The sequence below is a fragment of the Pogoniulus pusillus genome, chromosome 23 (assembly GCF_015220805.1).
Source record: "Pogoniulus pusillus isolate bPogPus1 chromosome 23, bPogPus1.pri, whole genome shotgun sequence".
In the NCBI taxonomy this organism is placed as follows: domain Eukaryota; kingdom Metazoa; phylum Chordata; class Aves; order Piciformes; family Lybiidae; genus Pogoniulus; species Pogoniulus pusillus.
In genome coordinates, this window is record NC_087286.1 from 16,484,655 (window position 1) to 16,505,600 (window position 20,946).

A 20,946-nucleotide genomic window follows, 5' to 3' on the forward strand; every position below is an offset into this window, starting at 1 on the left:
AGCAAGCACAGGAAGAAAAGTGAGCAACAGTGGTGAGGTGAAAGAAGAAAAATGGTAATAAACCCCCAGTGTAAGCACATAGGAAAAGCAGTACAAGGTACAAAATGAATATCAAAGAGCAAACTGCCATAGATGAATACGCCCGTGTCTTTAGATTACATTTTTACTGAATGTGAACAATAATATTTAACTTAATTGAAACAATTTTAGGGTTTTTTTTTCTCCATGTGGTATACTCTACCTCCCTGGCAAGTATTTTCAGTACTTCAGGAAGGCATCTCGAATAGCAATGGCAAGGGTTCAACCTAAATGACACATATTCTTGCAGATTTATTCCACATGCGGTGGCTGCACTGACGCTGAGCCTGCTGCTGGTGCCTTGCACAGCTGGCAGCTACACCGCACGCACTTGCAGGCGGCAGCTCCCCAGGCACGGCTTGGCTTGACCGCCCCGTTTCCAGCCCACATACAGCCGCAAACCAAACTCCTCGTCTGAGCGGCGTCCTGGTATTTCGGGTTCCGGAGGAAGGCCTTGGGCTCCAAGCACCCGCTACTTCTGCAGAGGTGTCACACCCTGTGGCAAGCCCCGCGGGTCCTCCACCGTCGGCTGAGCTGAGACGCTGCGGGCCCCGCCGCCAGCCTTCCTCAGCCGTCACCTTGTCACGAATCGCCCCTCCCTGGCACTTGCGAGAGGAGCCCAACTCCGGCCGCTCCCCTGGAGGCGGTGACCCTCGGTCGGGGGCAGCCCTGGAGCCCACGGAGAAGCCTGCCTTGCTTGCTCGCCCAGGGCATCTCCGAGGCTTGGCTTCGCCCGCACCCCTCCTCTTCCGACGCTGTCAGCACAGCTGCCCTCCATGCCGGCAGCCCCGCCGTCCGACCCTGCCTGCAGACAGGTCCGCCCGGGAGGATGGCCTGCCCCTCGCCCCCGCTTCCTCCTCTAGGGAGTGGTTTGATGCCGCACACGACATAACCGAGAAACGGGCGCTAGGAGACCCGGTTGTGAGGCGGCGGCGGCTGCGCGGCGCTGGAAGGGAGAGGCGACCCGGAAGGCCTACCGCCGCCAGCCGCTTCCGGGCCACCTCCGGGCCCGGTCACTACCGGCGGTGGGGGGCGGCCATTTTCCCGCGAGGTGGAGCTGCGGGGCGCGCTTGCTGACGGCGGCGGCGGCTGACGGGCGGGCACGGCTTCTGCGTCTGGGCTGGGGAGCGGGAGAGGCGCCTGTGGCTGCCGTTGCCGCCGCCGCCGTCGTCCCCGCCGGGAGGATGTTTTCCTTCTCAACCGTGCAGCCTCAGGTGAGTGGAGTGGCGGAGCGCACGGGCGGCGGGCCCGGTGCAGTGCGCGGTGCGCCTCGCTTGGGACCCCGTCTCCACCGGGCAGCGCTCTGGGGCTCGTTTCGTGTCCGCGTAGAGGCAGCGAGTCTGGGTGGAGGCACTCGGGAGGTCAGCGGAGTTGCGGGCCTTGGCTGGAGGAGCCGAGGTCCCGGCTGCCACGCTTTGGGCTTTGCACAGCGTCGGTCGGGGGTGAGCAAGCGAGCTGCGAGGAGACAGCGGGCCCAAGGGCCGGGGGGGCTACAGTGGCTTGGCATTCTCACCTAGGGAAAAAGTATAAAGGGAGGAGGGAGAGAAAGGTACAGAAAAAGCTTGTAAAATCTGAAACGAAGTCACCTAGAGATAGAACTTTTTAGTCTCTTTTTCTGTCAGAGGGTAGTGGTGGTGGTGTTCTGTCACTGCTGAAGTTAAACTGTGCCGTTCGTTGTCAGGGGCTCTTGTGTAAACCACAGGAGTAATTTGGAAGAGTTAGTGGAGGAAAAGACTCGCGGTTATTGGTTCCGTAGAACGGGCTGGACGCAGTCAGGAAGACGGTCAGGCTGATGAGACTTAGGGGGTTGTGGACTTTCATCCACACCAGCAGTTCCGTTCTCCTTTTCCGTTAGGGGCACGAGTATGAGATATTGGTGGGATTTGATGGTCCTTTCCAGATGTGCAGGACGTGTTAATTACTTGTGTTGGTGACAGATCTTGTGATGTTATTTTAGGAACGTGTTACCCCACCTTTTCATGGTGGGAAAGTAAGGAGGAAAGCTTGGTTAGCGGACGAGGTGCTGGCTTACAACTTTAGACAAGTAATTCGAGGTAGTTTTTATGTCTCTCAGCATTGTCTCTCTTGATCTTCTGTTTGGTCAAGATATAGGAAGTTCTTGTGGAAGGACTTTGACAAATGCAATCAAGTACTGTTCCAGTAGCCAGTTGCATCCCAACTCTCTTCCCTAGTGATGTGTAATGAGACTGAAGCGTTTTGTTAGGTTTGTAAGATTTGTCAAGAGCAACAGTCTTTACTGTTGCAACAGCACAGATCTAACACAGCAAACAACTGATGGAGAAAAACCCAACAAAATATTCTGGAGGGAGTAGTAAGTGTAGTAGCAATTTTGTTTCCCTACTGTTTTAGCTAAGAACGATGTGAAAATTTACTTATTTTTTGCTAACTAAATGTTGTCTTTAGTGGAATTTGAGGGCAATCTTTGAGTCTCCTGAGTGCTAATGATCTGTACCTACTTCTGTTTGCAGTTCTAGTGATTATTTTCTTGAAAATCAGGAAAAGTAGCCTTTTTTTTTTCCTCCTTCCAAGCTTTGTGAGCTTCCAATCTGTCATGCATACTTAAACTTTCTTTTTTTTTTATCTAAGAAGAGGTACCAGCTAACCATGGTGTTCAAGCTAAGTTTGTGTGTTTTAACATGAAGTCTTCAGTTAAAAGACAGTGTGCAAGACAAGGAATTATAACTCAGAGCTTGGAATGGAGACACGTGTGAATAATTAAATGTATGTTTGTTTCTTTTCCCCTCCCCAGGCTACTGTTCCTCTGAGTCACCTTATCAATGCCTTTCATTCACCAAAAAGCTCCACTACTGCTGCCAGCACAGCATCTGTACAACCTGTCCAGAGGGACACATCCCCAGAGCATGATCCTCAGAAGAACGAGGTACTGAAAACTCTTTGGAAAAAGTGGTGCTTTATTTTAACTGACTTAAATCTGAATAGTAGCAGTTTAAGTGAAATTAACAGTTGACTTCTTTTACAAAATAATGCTACTAAACAGAATGTTAACACATAAAATGTAACTTTTTGATGTAACTTTGGTCAGTCAGTGCTTTGCCAGTGAGGATTCCACAAAAATGTTTTTAGTAAAAAGGAAAAAAAAGCTAGTCCTTGTCTCAGTAGTAATCTGTAAATGAGGAGGGAATTTGTTTTCACTTTGAACTCCTTTAGTTGTGCCTTTTCGTTTACCTTAGAAATGTTTCAGTCCAAACCATGAAATATATCTGCTCCATCAAGCCAGAAAAATAATTCACTTATTTTTTTCTCTAAGGTAATCCTAAGTAACTTTCAAACCTTTATTTGTATTTTGCAGTCTGCACTTAGTTTAAGAGATCTGGGATTATCTGATTTGAAAGCTAGCCAGTTCAAAGAACTGGTGAACAGGTTGCTTCCTGGCTACAGTGCAGAAAACAAAGTCTCCTCGCAGTGGCACACATCCTACGTCTCTGCTGAGTCCTTCTTTGAAAATAAGCATGGTATGTTTCAGAGTGGAGTGCTTGTGAGTATTGGTAAGAGTTGGATTACAGAGGTGAATGTAATTTTCTTTAGTTCAAAACTACTCTCTCATGTCCTAGATAACGTGGTTAAGGAAAAAAACTTCAGTAAAAGGAGTCTGAATGTCCCTTACTACTGTATAGAGGCTCTCTAGAGTTGTGCTGTCAGATCATGGGAACTTGAGAAAATCTAACTCAGATTTTTGAACTGTTTCTTCAAATTCGTATTTGAAGTTGACTGCTATTAAACTGGTCTGAGCTCAGCTGTAGTGCAAATGCACTGTCCCTTAATGATGAACCTCAGCCAGGAATTTTTTCAGCAGTTTGTTTCACTAAGCAGAAGAAATTAGATTTCACTAATCCAGTGTATCACAGTCATGAACATCTCTCATTTACATTACCTTTTTCGCTTGAGGCAACATTACTTAAGAAGATTAATTAGAAAGGGGTTCAGGGTGGCAAACTGCTAACGGTCCACACAGAATATTTAATTGCTGATGTAAACCAAGAGTGGTTCCTTACATTCCTTACAGTTAAAGATGTTTTGTGGGGATTGGTCTAAAAGCCAGGAAACAAGGCTATTGTAGATGCTCTAGAATGTGTTAGAAAAAGAAGCATGTAGCTGACATTTGAGGTGCTGCCCTTATAGTATTGCAGCTGGGAGAAAGAGCATCAAGAATAGTATCTCAGGTCTGGTGTTAGAGAAGAAGTATTAAATTGCATTGTGGAATGAGAGAGAAAAAATATTAGCCCACAGACAGTTCTGAATGTGAAGAAAAAAGCTGGAAATCCTTCAAAGCTTTGATGGGTTAACATGGAAGCTCATCAGAGTGATTGTTTCATTCACAACTGAGAGGGCGAAGTTGTAGATGGAAAACTGCCACAGGCAAGGGCAATGCTAGATCTTCAAGCACTTCTGGTGTAGATGATGATGTTACTATTGATGTGTGTGTCTGTTGTGCGAGTACCTGTGCATAAAGTGAGGAGAGATTTGTATTTTTTAAACCAGTGTGTTCACAGTTAGGTTGTGTTAGGCTAGCCAATAAGCAGTGCTAGAGATCATTGTAGAATGAGGAGTTCATCTTTTTTCCTCCTTCCCTTAGTTTCTCAGTAGTTCTGTTGTTAGCTTGTAAGCTGGTTTTACAATCACATAACTTAAAAAAAAGTAGCAACTTTCAGGGTTCTTTTTTTCTGTCCTGGATGTATCTTACTGATAACTTTTCCAGAGTATGTAAAACAAGCAAAACACCCCCACATTTGTGTGGTGACACTAGCTTCTGAGTTACTATGGAAGAGAGCCTCAGGTTTTTTTCCTCTCCTTCCCCACGTCTTAGGTGTTTCTTTAGTCTTACCTGCTAGAGAAGGATGAGTTCTTTGTACCTTTAGTAACTAAACAACAGACAAATGATGGGCCTCCTGTCTTGCAGTCTGTAGCATGCTAGAAATAGTGTCTGCTGAGAACATTTTCACTGCAATGTTCATTTGTTCATTCTTGTTTCTGCTTTGCGTGGGGACTGTACAGTTAAGTAGACTTAGTACAGTTTGAAATCTTTCATACATTATATATAGTCTGGTGAGCAGTCTGTTTTTTAATGCCTTTGGATGATAGGTTGAATACTTTGTGAAAGTCTGGATTCCTATCCAGTCTAGATAACGTAATTCAGCTACGTACAGATGTGCAGAGTCTCCCCCTCCTAGATACAGCTTCAGATTTGAGCTTATGGCTACTGATATTTTCGTTTTAATTCTGCTGCATTACAGAGTGCCTGACATAGCAAAGAAGCTAACTGTCTTTGGACTAGTAGTCGTTAACTTGATTAGTTAAAGATGCCTAAAGGACCACAGCAAAATAGAATTAATATTGAACAATGAGAAAAAAACCTATGCAATAATAAGTAATGTTTAGTTGCCTGTTAAAGTAGGGTGTACTTACACTTTTCTGCTTCTTCTTACAGGTTTTGTGGATGTTTTCAGTGCTTTACGCTCATCCTGTTTGTACAGGCAGCATACTAATCCCCTCCAAAATCTCTGCTCAGATGTTCGCTGTTGGCCAGGTACAAACCACTAAACCACACTGGTTTTCACCTCTGTAGTATCTTTCTATTCTGGGAAAGTATTTTGACTTTTTGTCTTGGAGGAGTCTCTTGGGAAATGATGGCAAACTTTCAGGAGGAATTTTATGAGGATATTAACACTTTAAATTTTCAAGTTATTTTTGCACTTCAGTAGTATGTTTCCAAAAATAAGTTAGTAAACATGGTGTAACTGTAGGATATTGTTCAAAGATGTTGCTATTTGTGGATCATATTCTGAAAAGATGATAGCTAGTTGACTACTTTTGAGTCAAGAAATATGTTGAATCAAGTATTCAACCAGATACACTTTCTAAGGTGTTTGGTGACTGATTTAAAGTACTTCTGGATGTATACTGGGGGATGACAGGGCTGCATTAGCAAGAGCATAGTTAGGAGCTCAAGGAGTTCAAGTATGGTCCCCTATTCAGTTCTGATGCCACATCTAAATACTGTGTCTGGTATTGTGTTTCATGGTTGACAGAGGGATGCTAAAAAAATCAAGATAGGCCAGTGATGCACTGCAAGGAAGGGTTAGATTTGCAAGCATTAGTGGGCACAAGGGAAGGCAGGAAATGCTCTAATTGCTGCTGGAACCATACTAGTTAACTTTCTCTTGCACATCTTGGAGAAGAGGTAGCAATTAGAAGAAAAAGCAAAGGGAATTCTCGATGGAAAGTGTTCCCAGTGAGAATAGCTAAGTTCTGAAACGTTGTCTGGAGATGTGCTGTGTTAATCCTTGGAGATTTTCAACACTGAGCTAAAAGAGGTCCAGAGTAACTCTCGTGTTAACTTGAATCTGCTAATCAGATGTTGAAGTTTAAACCGGTGTTGAGCAGAGGTTTGACTAGATCACCTCTAGAAGTTCATTTTGTTTGGCACTTGTTCCATGATGAGAGAAAGTGTAGTTAAAACTAATTGACTGATACTGGTGATTGTTTTGAGACAATAATGAAAGCAGGTGAGTATTCTTGGCTGTTCTGATCTGTGATCAAATCTCCACTGCAAGGTTTACAATTCGCATTCTACTGGGGGGTATGTTGGGCAGATCATATTCAGTTTAATCACCACAGTCTGTCTTTGTAAAACAGTTTCTAAAGTTTCTTGGGCCTCTCTTTTTACACACTAATAATGGATGTTTGTAACTTCTTTATTATTTCTGCATTCAGTTTACATCCAATCACGGAACTTCAAGACTTTGAGATCAAGAGCAAGACGTCTGCAGTCCACATCTGAACAGTTCACAGAAACAAGAAATTCACTTTCTTCACTTTTGAAGGTAAATACGAGTAACACTGTGAAGTTGTTTTGGGCTTACTCAGGCCATGTCTTTATCTTATATCAAACTTGACAATTTACCAAGTGTGTTTTGTTTCTCTAGCATGAAAAATGTCTCAGTTCTAAAAGTTGAACTCATAAACAACATGCCAGTTCTGTTACTAGCACACAGATTTGTTTCATAGGTCATCGACATAAGAAATTACCTGACACTTTTAGCAGAGTAGTTTGAGAATATAAAAACGGTTTTCAGCTCTAGAAATCATACTCTGTGTTTGTGGCTTTGTTAAAATTAGCTTGGAGTCATAGTAGGTAAGGTAGTCATTTAACTGGGTATGTTAACCCTACCATGGAAAATCTTTCAGGGCTTTCTCCTCAGAAAGCGGAGAATTGATGTCGAAAACTTGGATACATTAATGAAAACCAAAAACATCCCAGAGGCACACCAGGATGCTTTTAAAACTGGTTTTGCAGAAGGCTTTTTGAAAGCACAGGTATTCCTGCAAAAAACACTTGGTAAGTTGTTTTAATTCCTGTATCTTGTCTTTGCATTCAGAAAGTTGTTGATTTCAGCCTATATTAATTTTTGTTGTTGTTGTCTTTTACAGACTCCTTAAGAAGATCACGTTTGCTGTCTTTCTTTCTCTTCGTTCTCTGCTTTTATCTTGCCATATATTCATCATTTTTACCTGGGAAAGGTTCCTTTTCTGATGCTGGTTAGTTAACTTTTCTCCCTTCATACTGTTTTGCTTGTGTTGTTTCATCCTGCAGATATAGCACAAACTAAATGTCTTTTCACATGATAATTTTAAGATAACTTTCCAATGTACTAATGAAAGAGAAAGGCTGTAGCCAAAGCAAAAATTAACTTTCAGGCAATAGTGTGACAAAATGTTTATGGACACAGTGTGGTATATTAGTATAATTGTTTTAGTTCTTTAGATAAAACAGTTGCATGGAACCAAGCAGAGAAGAACTCAGTCTGTTCACCTGTTAAGTATTTGAACTTAGAGGATGTGGTATTTGGATCAGCAATAGGCAGAATGGCTTTATTTATAGATACTTCTTTCTGCCTCTCTCAATATACTTTATATCATATGCATTTTTTGTGTTTAGTATTATATAACTGTATAATGATGATGTTATACAGTATTATACTCTATTTATTTACAATTTCTTGTAATGACAGCCTAGTTTGTTGTGACTAGGTACTTGCATGGCTAAATTGGCATCTTGAGAAATCCATTGGACAATGTGAAAACAATCAAAGGCTGAGCTAAAATACATGGACAGTTTCAGTGTCATACTAAGTTCTCACTTGAGCTTCAGGAAAGTTGGTGTATGTGCAGAAACCCTGAGGGAGAGATTCTGGCTTTCTGTACCTGATCTGGCTGCAGGACCTTAAATGACTAAAACTTGCTTATATCACTGAATTCATTGCAGATGTTTTAAAAGTTGTTACTTTTTTTTTTTTTAAAGTAACTGTTTTTCTTGCTGGACACTTGTAAATGGAAACATGCCCTTTTAAAAGGGCAGGTGTAAAGTTAGTAGCTTAGTGGTATGCATTCAAGTGCAGAGTTCCATCTTGGAATGCAGTGAGTTCATGTGTAAATTTGTTGTTCATCATCTGCTGTTTGCTATTAGTACGCTTTCGAACATCGAGTATCTTTGATGCAGCAGTTGACCCCATCCAGCTGAAAAATGTCACCTTTGAACATGTGAAAGGGGTAAGTTCAAAAGGAAATCGTGTCTGAATCCTTGCTTAGCCAGTTAGTGTGAGCCTGAAGAATCTTCTCTTCAAGAAAGTTCTGTTCATGAGATGAAGCCAGTGCAGGATCAGAGAGCCTTTAAACCACTCTTCTATTTCTTGTCTTTGTGCCTTACAAAAGGTGCACTCTGAACTGCTCGAGTAACATTTTTAAAGGCTACAATAGCAAAAGGCAGGCCATGAGTGTTGATGTTACGGTGTTTATTGCAGAAGTTGGCCAGTACAAGATGGAAATGCCATCTTTTAGTACCATCTCTTTTGGATATCTGTTATTGGGAAAAGAGACACAGAGATTCTCAGAAAGAAGGGGACATGATGGGATAGCTTTATTTTACTGTGCTCATCTGCTCTTTGGCTGTCAATGGCCAGATGAGGACCTTGACCCCTCCTCTTCCCCTTGAACAAATAGATAAAGTTAATCACTTTTTAACTAATTAGACTAGTATCTTGATACAGAATCAAAAATACTGCATTTACCTCATTGATCAGATCTGGTCTGGAACTGTTTGCTTATTTGTTAACTTTAGTATTTACTGATTTATATGAACAGTTCCAGCATCTAGGTTGAAACTCATGGATACCTGGTATCCAGACATCCTGTGGTACACTGTTACCTCCTCTTTCTCTTGTGTATTTTCAATCAATACCCAATTAGAAACTTTGTCTCTAATTCAAAACACTTACACAAAAAAAAATTGTAGTGTTTTATAAATGCTGAGTTGTATTTTGTGAAATGTTTTTAATGTGTAGGTTGAAGAAGCTAAACAGGAATTGCAAGAAGTTGTGGAATTCCTGAAAAACCCACATAAATTTACTGTACTGGGAGGTAAACTTCCAAAAGGTAAGAATCATTGCTTTAGCAGAAGTGAAAATGGTGTGTGGCTGTGGCTATCTGTATTAGCTTTGTTTTACACTGAATGATTCACAGCCTGGCTTTTGAATATTTTTTGACCAAAAATGGGCTTAAATACTGCTGCTATATTTAGTTTGTATCTTGGAAAAATAGTGAGATAGTGTTAGATGTAGGTGGTAGATTTTCGTATTTGAATCTTTGCAGAGAGTTGTGAAAGCTTCTTTAGTAAAGGACGTCCTTAAATGAGGTCCTTGGGTGTGGAGGAGCTGAGGTTAAAGTGGTTGCATTGCATGCTTCCTGTCTTGCTTTCAGTTCTCTGTAAAGATTAGTCATTATTGCTTGGCCCACAGAAGACTGGAGACATCTAAGATACTGAGAGAAAAGCCACCTCCTTGAGGATGTTCATGGCCAGGCTGGATGAGGCCTTGAGCAGCCAAATCTGATTGAGAGGTATCCCTGCCCATGTCAGGGAGGTTGGAGTAGATGATCTCTAAGGCCCCTTTCAACCTAAAACATTCTATGAAGCAAAGATACCTGGGCATATCTTAGAGTAGAAATAAAAGAAATAAAATGATTTGAAATGAAGTAATTATGTTAGGTCATCAATAATATCAGAGGTAATGAGCTTTTCAGAAGTCAAACCATTGTTTGCTCTTGTTAAGAATTGGTAATTAGGGTCCCAAGGAAACCTTTTAGAGATGAGGTACTGAACCATGAAAGCTCTTTTATTTTGCCACTGCATGTGTCATGCATCGTAAATACTGCTCAAGTTCTGTGTGATTGCTGTTAATCCTTTTTTGTGAGTAGAACTTCATGTAGCCCACAGATTTTAAGTCTGCTTTGTTTCCCCCCACCCCCTTTCATAAGGATGTGTTTTTTTAAAGTTAGTATCTTCCTGACACCAAATTTTTTAATGCTGTTATGTCTCTGCTCATTTGATAAAGACAAGTTGTGTAAGTTTGGTCTTGAAAACTTACCCAAGACAGTGCAGAAAGGGCTAAAAAAGAAGCAAATTACTATGTTGGTGTTATTACTATGTTGGTGTTAGACAAAACTTGCTGTGCCTTCCTTAGTTGTTAATCTAATATACAGCAGCTTTTTATCTTGCAAGACAGAGATATTTCTGTGGCTGAACCCTTAAAAGGCCTATATTTCTTCCCTGTGACCTCGTAGTGACTGCTGGCTGCCTTAGTTCAGAAACAAATGTTTTCAATTGAAAGGATGATTAAGCTTGGTCGTTGCACAAGGCCAGGTGAATCTGAAATGCATACACCAGATAAGTCTGTTTCCTGTTAGTGCTTTACACAGTTTCATTTCTTGGAATGATTCACTGAAAGTTCTACTTTCAGAAACAGTTAGGAAACTGTCAGTTTGAAGAAGATTGTTTTAGGGGTTCAGTTCACTGCTAAACTCAGCAGTGATTTTGTAGACTAGTCCTACAAAAAGCCTTGCAGAAATCAAAGCTGCGTTAGCAATGTCACAGAGTTAAGAACTGATACTTCTTTGGATCCCAAGTAAACCACCTTAGTCTAAGAAGACTTCTGTTGCTTTAATAGTCTCACTTGTTTAAATAGCGATCAGAGTGTATCTAAGTCTGTTACAGGAAGCTTCTTCAGACTGTGAGTAATGAGCAGTGCTTGAAGTGGGACATTAACAGCTTTTAGAAGCACAGTGCAAATTATTTCTTACAATGCACGAGGGAAACAAACCTACAGTCTTCTTATATAGGTACTATCATTTGGGGCTTTTTTGTTTGTCTTTTTAGGTATTCTGTTAGTTGGGCCACCTGGTACTGGTAAAACTCTTCTTGCACGGGCTGTAGCTGGTGAAGCTGATGTTCCATTTTATTATGCTTCTGGGTCAGAGTTTGATGAGATGTTTGTTGGTGTAGGAGCGAGCCGCATCCGAAGCCTGTTCAGTAAGTGAAAGATTTGTGCTTTTGAAACCTTTTCACATGCCAAATGAAGTACTGAGTGTTGTCTGCAAGTTTTGATTAGGTGTCATTCTGGTTACTTGAAAGTAGTAGCATATGAGGCTAATGCATAAAGCTTTAATTGTGAAAATCAGTTAGCTGCAGAATCTTGTGAGTTGTCAGGCAAAATTACAACAAATTATCACTGATGTTACAGCACTCCCAGAGGGAATAGAAGTAATTTAATTAGCAATGTGATGTCCTATAAACTAAATGGAACATTCTAAATGCTGATTTGCTTATTGCTCTATGTAAGTTTGATTTAAGTTGTAAAATTGAGATGAAAAATAGTGTTAACCTTCTCAATTAATTCCCTCATGGGTTTATATATATTTTTTTTAATGTTCTGAACCAGAAGTTTATGACATCTCAGTGCAAGACTAAGCTGAGATTTCCTTACTCGCACTCACCAACATGCTCTGAGTAAAAGGCATTGTAATGAAGTTTATAGAATCAATGTTTAGGTTGTTAACTTTGACAGAAGAGGAGTGTCACCAGCAGGTCAAGAGAGGTGATTCTTCCTCTTTGCTCTCCTCTTGCGAGAATACTGCATCCAGTTCTGGTGTCCCCAATATAAGAGTAACTCAGAGCTATTGGAGCAAGTCCAGAGGAAGGCCACAAAAATGGTCCAAGGGCTGGAGCACCTCTGCTGTGAGGATAGGCTGAGGGAGCTGGGGTTGTTCAGCCTGGAGAAGAGAAGACAGATAGGACTAGTTGGATGAGATGAATCACATCCTGGCTTGCATGTACCAGGCAGTGGTCTTAAAGTTTATTGCTGCATTTTTGTGTTGTGTTTTAAATAACTTGTAAAGCTGAGGGTAAGATCATTACTGTAAAGTAACAAGCAGATTGTATTAAATAAGTGACCATTTAGATTCATCCCATTTCATGTAAACAGCTTTTGAATAGGTCAGTGTTCATAAAATAAAGTGTTACAGGGAGCTGATACAAAAGGCAATGAATTTCTTAACCAATTTTGCTAGTGACTCCTGGTAGCATGGTAAGAATAAGCTGATATGAATTACTCTGCTTCTCTTTGTATTGCTTAATTTCAGAAAGAGATTTAATTTTTAGGCTAAAATCAGGTTAGTTCTGATGTCTAATAGAGCATTTAAATATTTTTGTTGCTTTTGTATTATACAGTCCTAAATGATAGACACTATCTGATGCTGGGTGTGACTGAAGTGTCCTTTTGCTGCTTTTCTTTTGACAGGGGAAGCCAAAGCAAATGCTCCATGTGTTATATTCATTGATGAGTTGGATTCTGTTGGTGGGAAGAGAATTGAATCTCCAATGCATCCCTATTCAAGACAGACAATTAATCAACTTCTTGCTGAGATGGATGGGTAAATACCTGGCTTCTGAGGGGTTTGACTGATACTTTGAGTATTTGGGTGTTTTTTTTCGTCTTGACAGCTGTGATTTTTGTTTTTCCTAATACTTTTAAGGATATAAATGTAAGATACTTTTATGACATTCTGGTGTGGCCAGCAGTAGCATTAATGACCTTACTGTAAATCAGAGAGAAGCTTTTAAGTTGTAGCAGTTCAATATCTGCAGAATTCTTTCGTTTCTCAACTTTTTTTTAGGCTGGCTCTGTATCTACAGGAAGAAGGGTGTATCTCTAACCACTTGCTGAGTTAAATGTAGTCATTCTTGCATCGCATGTTAGGGTTTGTTAACATGTTTTTAACTGACTAGTTGAGGTCTTCCAAAATAAGAAGTAGTTTTTGACCAGAGAAAGTGTAAATTCTGTCTCAAACAAATATTCCTCACCTTTTCTTCATTACAGCTTTAAGCCTAATGAAGGAGTTGTTATTATTGGTGCCACAAACTTCCCTGAGGCATTAGATAAGTGAGTATGATGTATTGATTATTTTTATTGAGCATGTATAAAAAACAAGTTAAAAAATAAACCCCCCAAAGCCCAAAACATCAACAAAAGTGGTTGTGATAATCTTCATGTGTTCCAGTGGTATAGCTGGGTTTTTTATGCTCTTAAAAGGGGTCTGTATTGACCAGTTTTTAGCATTGAAAAGGTTGTTGAGTAAAATAGGGGGAAATAAATCCCATGCTTCTAGGCATCCAGAAGTTATGGAAGTTTTTGTATTTCAGTGGACAAGTTGCATGCCTTGTTCACAGTGCAAAACTTTAAACCCCTTAAAAAGGATTGATAATGAACACGTTTCACCTATTTACAAACAGCAAAATATGTTCTTTGCATTTGTGCAACAGACCTAAATGTCTTCAGAAATATGACATAGTTTTTTGTTCCTCATATATATTGGTAGTAATTTACTGCAGCATTTTTTAAGTCAATGTTTTCAACTCTCTTTCTTTTTTTCCCCTTAGTGCTTTAATACGTCCTGGTCGCTTTGATATGCAGGTGACTGTTCCTAAGCCTGATGTAAGAGGTCGTACAGAAATTCTGAAGTGGTACCTTAATAAAATAAAGTATGATCCATGTAAGTAGATAATTCATTGCAACAGATTTCATACTGGATCGACCCACTCATGAATAACTCCATTCAGCACTCGTGGTTTGCCGTGTTCCTCAGTAAAGAACACAAAAGTTGTCTAGAATCCAGTATTGTGGCAGTATAGTGAGGCAGTGTTTCTGTCTGGTCCCCACAGCTCATAGTGTTTTAAGAACTAGGCTTGGTTTCTTCCAAAGCAGCAATTTATTTAATGGGTGTTTTTTAGTAGAAGATGACACAACAGTGTGCCCAGGTGGCCAAAAGAGCCAGTGGCATCCTGGCCTGGATCAGGAACAGTGTGGCAAGTAGGACAAGGAAGGTTATTCTGCCCCTGGACTCAGCACTGCTCAGGCCACACCTTGAGTACTGTGTCCAGTTCTGGGCTCCTCAATTCGAGAGAGATATTGAGGTACTGGAAGGTGAGAGGCCTGGAACACAGCCCTGTGAGGAGAGGCTGAGGGAGCTGGGGGTGTGCAGCCTGCAGAAGAGGAGACTCAGGGCAGACCTCATTGCTGTCTACAACTACCTGAAGGGAGGCTGTGGCCAGGTGGGGTTAGTCTCTTCTCCCAGGCAACCAGCAACAGAAGAAGGGGACACAGTGTGAAGTTGTGCCAGGGTAGGTCTAGGCTGGATGTTAGGAGGAAGTTCCTGCCAGAGAGAGTAATTGGCATTGGAATGGGCTGCCCAGGGAGGTGGTGGAGTTGCCATCCCTGGAAGTGTTCAAGACAAGCCCGGATGCCATGGTTTAGTTGACTGCATAGGGCTGGGTGCTAGGTTGGGCTGGATGATCTTGGAGGTCTCTTCCAACCTGGTTGATTCTATGATACTATGAATCTTGTTTATAATTCAGTCATTCCTTGTTATTTCCTCATGATACAAGCCTTTTTCAGGAGTAATATGGCCACTAATCACAACCTTGTTTGTGTTTCCCCACAGCTGTTGATCCAGAAATAATTGCCCGAGGCACAGTAGGATTTTCTGGAGCAGAGCTTGAGAATCTTGTAAATCAAGCTGCCTTAAAGGCAGCTGTTGATGGAAAAGATATGGTAACCATGAAAGAGCTGGAGTTCTCCAAGGACAAAATTCTAATGGGTAGGAGTTTATGATAAAGACATACAGATGTGTTACAGTGCAGAGGACATTTCTTGTGTGATTAGAGCCTACAGAAAAAAGGGGCTTTGTACTGCTGTTTGCTGGGCTTTTTGTTTCTCTTTTTTATTTGGGTCATTGTTGCTTTTAAAATAAAAAAGTCTCTTCTTAGTTAATTCTGAATTGAACCTTTTGAACTCAGGAAGTAGTATGTAGATGTAACATGGAATACATTCTGTGAAACTTGATACTTAATAAAATCAAACCCACACAGATTTAATTTCTTACTGCTCCCATATTTATTCCTGTGGGAAAGCAGAGAATAAGTAACCAGGCACCTGGAACTTGTGTGCACCTAACTTGTCATGTGTGACACAAACATCTGAGACATACCCACTAAAAATGGAGGGAAGAAATGGAATTTTCTGATGCTCAGGCTGCATTTTAAATCTACTCCTTTATAAGCAGCATGTGGGTAGATTATTTGGAGGTCCATTTTAGACATTAAAATCCTACTCGTAGACATGTTGCATTTAATCGGTGTCGCTTAATTCTGCTCGCATGCTGTTCCTCAGCTCCTTTGTGCTCTGAGCAATGTAACTTGTGCACTGTGGTGGTCAGCTGCATGAAAAGTTTGTTTGCTGTTCCTCTGTTTAAGGACCTGAACGCAGAAGTGTAGAAATTGATGAGAAAAACAAGACAATCACTGCCTACCATGAATCTGGCCATGCTATCATTGCCTACTATACTAAGGATGCAATGCCAATCAACAAGGCCACCATCATGACACGAGGAACAACACTGGGACACGTGAGTAGAATTCCTAGGGTTTTTATGTTGGTTTAGCATTATTGGGGAACTTGCCAGCAATGGTGTTTGCTGCAGTTCTCTTAAGGAGCGCTGCGTGTTGACGTGGTTAGGAAAACTCTGCTGGTGGTCTCTGTGTGCCGGAAGCCTATGTGCCTTCCTTGGGAAATGAAATAGCAGGTGCTAGTGTACCAGTTCACATACAGCAGGGAAGACATGTGAATATGTTGCTTCCCCTGCAGTTAAAGTAGCACCCAGCAGCAAAACTTTGAAGCCCAGTTGAGGATTGGAAAGCAAAAGCGTTGCCCTACTGAATTTTTACGACAGCCAGCCTTCATCAAGTTGTTCTTGTCCAGTGTGACTTCATCTAAACCTTATTGTTTACCTACCTTGTTTGTAGCATAAATGCACCTAAACTTTTCTGCTCTGACTTTAACTGCAAAGCATTCGAACAGGAAAAATACTTTCATTAGGTCTGTTTCTGTTGAACTGTGTCCAAGTTAAGATACTCAGTTAAAGAAAACCATTGGCCTGAATCCTTCAGGCAAGTTGGGCTGTATTCAGTAGAAAAAGAAATGGATAGAACAGGTTGGTCTTTTTCTAGTAGTAGGTTTAAGTTGCGAGGTTGGATGAGGCCTTGAGGCCTAGTGGAGTGTGCCCCTGCCCATGGCAGGGGGTTTGGAATTAGATCCCTTCCAAGCTAAACCACTCTATGAGTTTTAATGTGGTCTGTGTGGCCTGTGGGAGTCTATTTCAGCTGGTAAACTGAGCATCTCTGGGCAAATTTGATGAGTGTGTAGGAGAGGGCCAGGGCTTTCAGATGAATAAAAGCCTTTACATCTGCTTTGGATATAAACAAGAATATTTTTCAGGTTATTTCAGTGTCCCAAGTTCAGTTACCTGACCATAGTTCTGTATCTTACAGGTATCTTTGCTCCCAGAAAATGACCGATGGAGTGAAACTAGGTCCCAGCTGCTTGCACAGATGGATGTCTGTATGGGAGGGAGAGTAGCAGAAGAGCTCATATTTGGAAGCGATCACATCACAACAGGTAGTTAGAACAACTATTGATCCAGGTTTGTGGACAGGCATGTTTTAAGTTGGTTTCAATAACCCTAATTTAAATCCCTTTGCTGTGTAGGAGCTTCCAGTGATTTTGACAATGCCACTAAAATTGCAAAGCTGATGGTGACTAGATTTGGAATGAGCGAGAAGGTAATGTCCTTGATCCTTAAATACTGATAGGATGCAAAGCAACATTCTGTGCTCTAACTAAATGCCTGTGTTGGTGGTCTAGGGATTTTATTTGTTGAAATAAGAAAGCATTTAATGAGCCTCTGTGCTGTGAAAAAGAAGCCTGTGGTGACTACGCAGCAGACAAGCAGGCTTCTTGGTTTGCTTCTTTTGCAAGCCCCTCAGCAAACGTTTGATGAACGATTTCACATGTTTGCATGTAGGAGCAGCAGGTGATGAACTCTTAGAGTGTTTTGTGTGTATTACTGCACCAGTGACAGGATAAAGATGTTGTTTTGTTGTTGTTTTAGCTTGGTGTTATGACCTATACTGATACGGGGAAAGTTAGCCCTGAAACTCAGTCTGCGATTGAGCAGGAAGTGCGATCACTTCTGCGGGTAAGATTCTCTCCCTCTCCACTCTGCTTCCTTTATTTGGGGATGACTTTGGGCATTGACTTAATTGATTATTCAGTTTGGTAATGCACACTGGTGAGTATGCCCAGGGGATGAAAGTATCCCCATGCATTTAACATACCTGCAACTTTGAATCTCTGCATATCCAAAATTTTTTCATCACACATAAGTGCTGGAGTCTTGAGTAACACTTCAACACTTCCTCTGATGGCTGGTCAGGATTTGTGCTTTGCCTGTTAAATCCAGAGGAAAAAAAAAAGTATGGCTGCAAGTTGGTTTAGAGCAGATCTGAGTGGTTTGTGTTACTCCCACATTCCATAACTTGCAGCTGAACCATTTTGTACAGAATGACAGGAGAGCCTGTATCTGATCAGAGCTGCTTAGCCCAGCATCCTGCTCCTCCCTGGAATTGGCATCCTAGGCATAGGGAGATTTGTAACAGTTGATACTCATAACTTCTAGATCCCTGTTGTGGCAGTCTGAAATAGTGCAGCACAGGCAGAAGAACTATTGATGTTGTGACACTCAAATGATGAATGCTTTGTAGGTGTTTTGGAACTGACTTGGACATGTAAGAACCACCTATGCTGTGTAGAACTAAAAGTTCAAGTTGAAGCTTGTCACCCTGGCAAGGTGCATTTGGCTGTGGTAACTGGTAACTTGTTGGGTAGATTTCAGCTCTCTAAAGGCACACAATATTTCAGCAGTTCCAGAAGCTTTTGCAAACTTCTCTTTGAGGAACATTTCTTCAGTGCTGTAGCACTGCAAAAGGAAAATCAAATGCCTCTTACTGAATCAGCAGCATTTCACCTCTAGTGAGTCTTTTCAAAGTCATACATGAACATACTAAGGATGGTATGAGGATCTTATTTTTAGTCCTACTTCTGCAAAATGCAAAGTGGCATAAAGTTTGGGCTTGTGTTTTGGTTTTTCTGTTAATTACACCATCTAGATTTTAAACATTGGTAAGACAGGAGCTGTGCTGGCTGTGAAATCAAAGGCACAAACTCTAAATGTTTCTAGTTGTATTTAACCTCAAAACAGAATATAGAGGGGGTTGGATCTTGATGTTGGTTTTGTTCTAAAGCCTTCCACCTTTTTTTCATATCAGGACTCATATGAGCGAGCAAAGAACATCCTGAAGACTCATGCAAAAGAACACAAGAATTTAGCAGAAGCTCTACTGAAATACGAGACTTTGGATGCCAAAGAAATCCAAATTGTTCTGGAGGGAAAAAAGCTGGAAGTAAGATGATATCTTCTGGATGCAGTAACTGATAATTGGAAGAATGTACATCTAGCAATGCAGTAGTCTTACGCAGCATAGCCTTTTTTTCCCTTTCCTGATGTGTGTATGGCATTAGTGACACTTTAATATTATTCTGTCTCCTGTGAGCTTCTATTACTCATTTCTTTGTTGTGTCTCATCAGAGTAAGACACAAGAAATAAAGCAAGTTCCTCATCCTCTGCTCCCTATACTCTTCTCACAAGAAGTTATTCAGAAGGATAAATCTCAGGGTTGAATTCAGCATTTTGATTTAGTCAAATGTTTTGAAGCTGAGAAGAAAAAGATGGCTGGTGTGCTCTGGCATTGCTTCCTGGGTCGTGCTGATGCGTGCTTGAAGTGATACCTCAGCATATGTGCTGTGGGGAGTGAGTGATTTGTGAAACACTAGTGCATAGTCTAACTAATGCTCAGACTTTGGAGCTAGAGATCACTTTTAAAGAAGACTTCTCCTTTAGGCGTGTAACAAAACAGCTGTAAGGACTGAGTGGCCACACAGCACCCCTTCACTAAAGGAGAGTTGTGGGAGCTCCATGCTAGACAAAAACATTATGTTCTCAGTGCTTTTGGGGTTGAAATACACGTTGTGACTGGCAGAGAAATCTTCATGCAAAACCAACAGGCTAAACATGTCTAAACCTCTTTTGGACCATGTTTTGGGTGGAACTGTGTGTGGCAGACATCTTAAGAGAAATATTTGTGCCCTCTAATTGCTGCTGCTGGGCTCCTTAGATGTTTGTTCTTGCTGCAGCAGATGGAAGGCAGTGCTTTTACACTGCTGGAGACTGCAGCACTAGTTACTATACTATGTATGGGTGTTTGATAATCCAACAGGTAATTTCTTCCCAAAATCTGATACTGCTCACTAAAGAGGAGCTCAGAAAAATGTTTGAAGCATGTGTTGTTTCAAATAACATTCCTAGTTCTGTTCTCTGATGGAAGTAGGGAAAATAAAGCCTTTTCTTTCAGCCCTATCAGAAACCTCTAGAAACTCTAAGATAATGAGAAAAGGGTTTTGAAAACAAAAGCAATTTGAAATCAGGTGGCAGTTACTGCTAAGCCAGTGTTCGGATCTCATGGAACTGGCCTGTGAGAACATCACAGCTTGACCATAATCTTCTACACAGTTCAATGTAAACTCCTGGGGCTATGACCTTGGTGTGGCAGAAAGGGCCTTTACTAGTGTGCTGCTATTGAAGGTGATCACACTTGGACATCAAAACAGTTGGGCTGGTGCCAATCAATGTGACTGGCAGTTGGTAGCAACAGTTAGAGCCAGGGTTGTGTAGTGTTGTAGAATTTCCCGAGTGGAATGCTTGATGATAACCTCATTTTCTAGGAAGAGCACATGATTTATTTTTTTTCCTTTCAAATCCAAGATAAAACTTTTCTCTTGCCTGTTTTTGTCAGCTTCCTAGAGTGCCATCCCAGTGCATCGTGGGAGCACTTCCAAATGTTATAAACCAGTATACCAAATGCCTAGGCTGACTAGTTACAGCTGTCCATGTATTTTAGGGATATGCCAGCAGGAGCAGGAATATTGCTGCATGTTTGGCATCTGGTTTTGGAGTAATAAAGGTTCATTTTAATTATGCATATTGGGCTTTCTTTTTTTATTCACTGTGAATTGCTACAGACTGTAATGCCAAGCTCCCTGCCATGTAAATTGAGGTGTATAAACAATTAAACTTGTAAATAAATTTAAGAATGATGGCAAAATGGCACTTCCTCTAATTAAAGTGCTAGGGAATGTTCCCCTTAGAAATACAGACCTTCTGTCAGGTGCTGCTGCAGTGGTGGGATTTAAATGGGAGTTTTTTTCCGGCTAAACATGAATCTGCGTTTAGAAACAAAAGCAAAAAAACCCTCACTTTTGAAGCCAGTGTCTTGGGTTAACAGAGCCTGCTCTCACAAGCCCCCTTCTCTCCCCACACAGATGGGAGTGAAGAATAGAAAATAAGGGAGGCAAGAGAACTTTACTGGAGATGATCCAAGGCACAATTACCTCAGCTGGTTTGCAGAAAAGCAGAGAAAATACAGAAGCCAGCAATTAAAACAGGTAACAGTGTAGCAGATACCCATCTGCAGCCCACCTGCCAGAGCA

At 41.3% G+C, this 20,946-nt stretch overlaps 1 protein-coding gene across 1 annotated transcript; it reads left to right on the forward strand.

The window, feature by feature from the left end:
* The first annotated feature begins 1,172 nt into the window (after positions 1 to 1,172).
* Positions 1,173 to 20,561, forward strand: YME1L1 (YME1 like 1 ATPase). Its single transcript, XM_064162758.1, has 19 exons — positions 1,173 to 1,292; positions 2,849 to 2,980; positions 3,410 to 3,572; positions 5,546 to 5,644; positions 6,832 to 6,941; positions 7,306 to 7,456; positions 7,549 to 7,656; positions 8,585 to 8,667; positions 9,459 to 9,549; positions 11,327 to 11,479; positions 12,747 to 12,879; positions 13,326 to 13,388; positions 13,886 to 13,998; positions 14,947 to 15,102; positions 15,758 to 15,909; positions 16,832 to 16,958; positions 17,049 to 17,122; positions 17,452 to 17,538; positions 18,668 to 20,561. Exons 1-19 carry the CDS (start codon positions 1,263 to 1,265, stop codon positions 18,809 to 18,811), a joined length of 2,169 nt encoding a protein of 722 aa, XP_064018828.1. The 5' UTR covers positions 1,173 to 1,262; the 3' UTR covers positions 18,812 to 20,561.
* Positions 20,562 to 20,946: the final 385 nt, after the last annotated feature.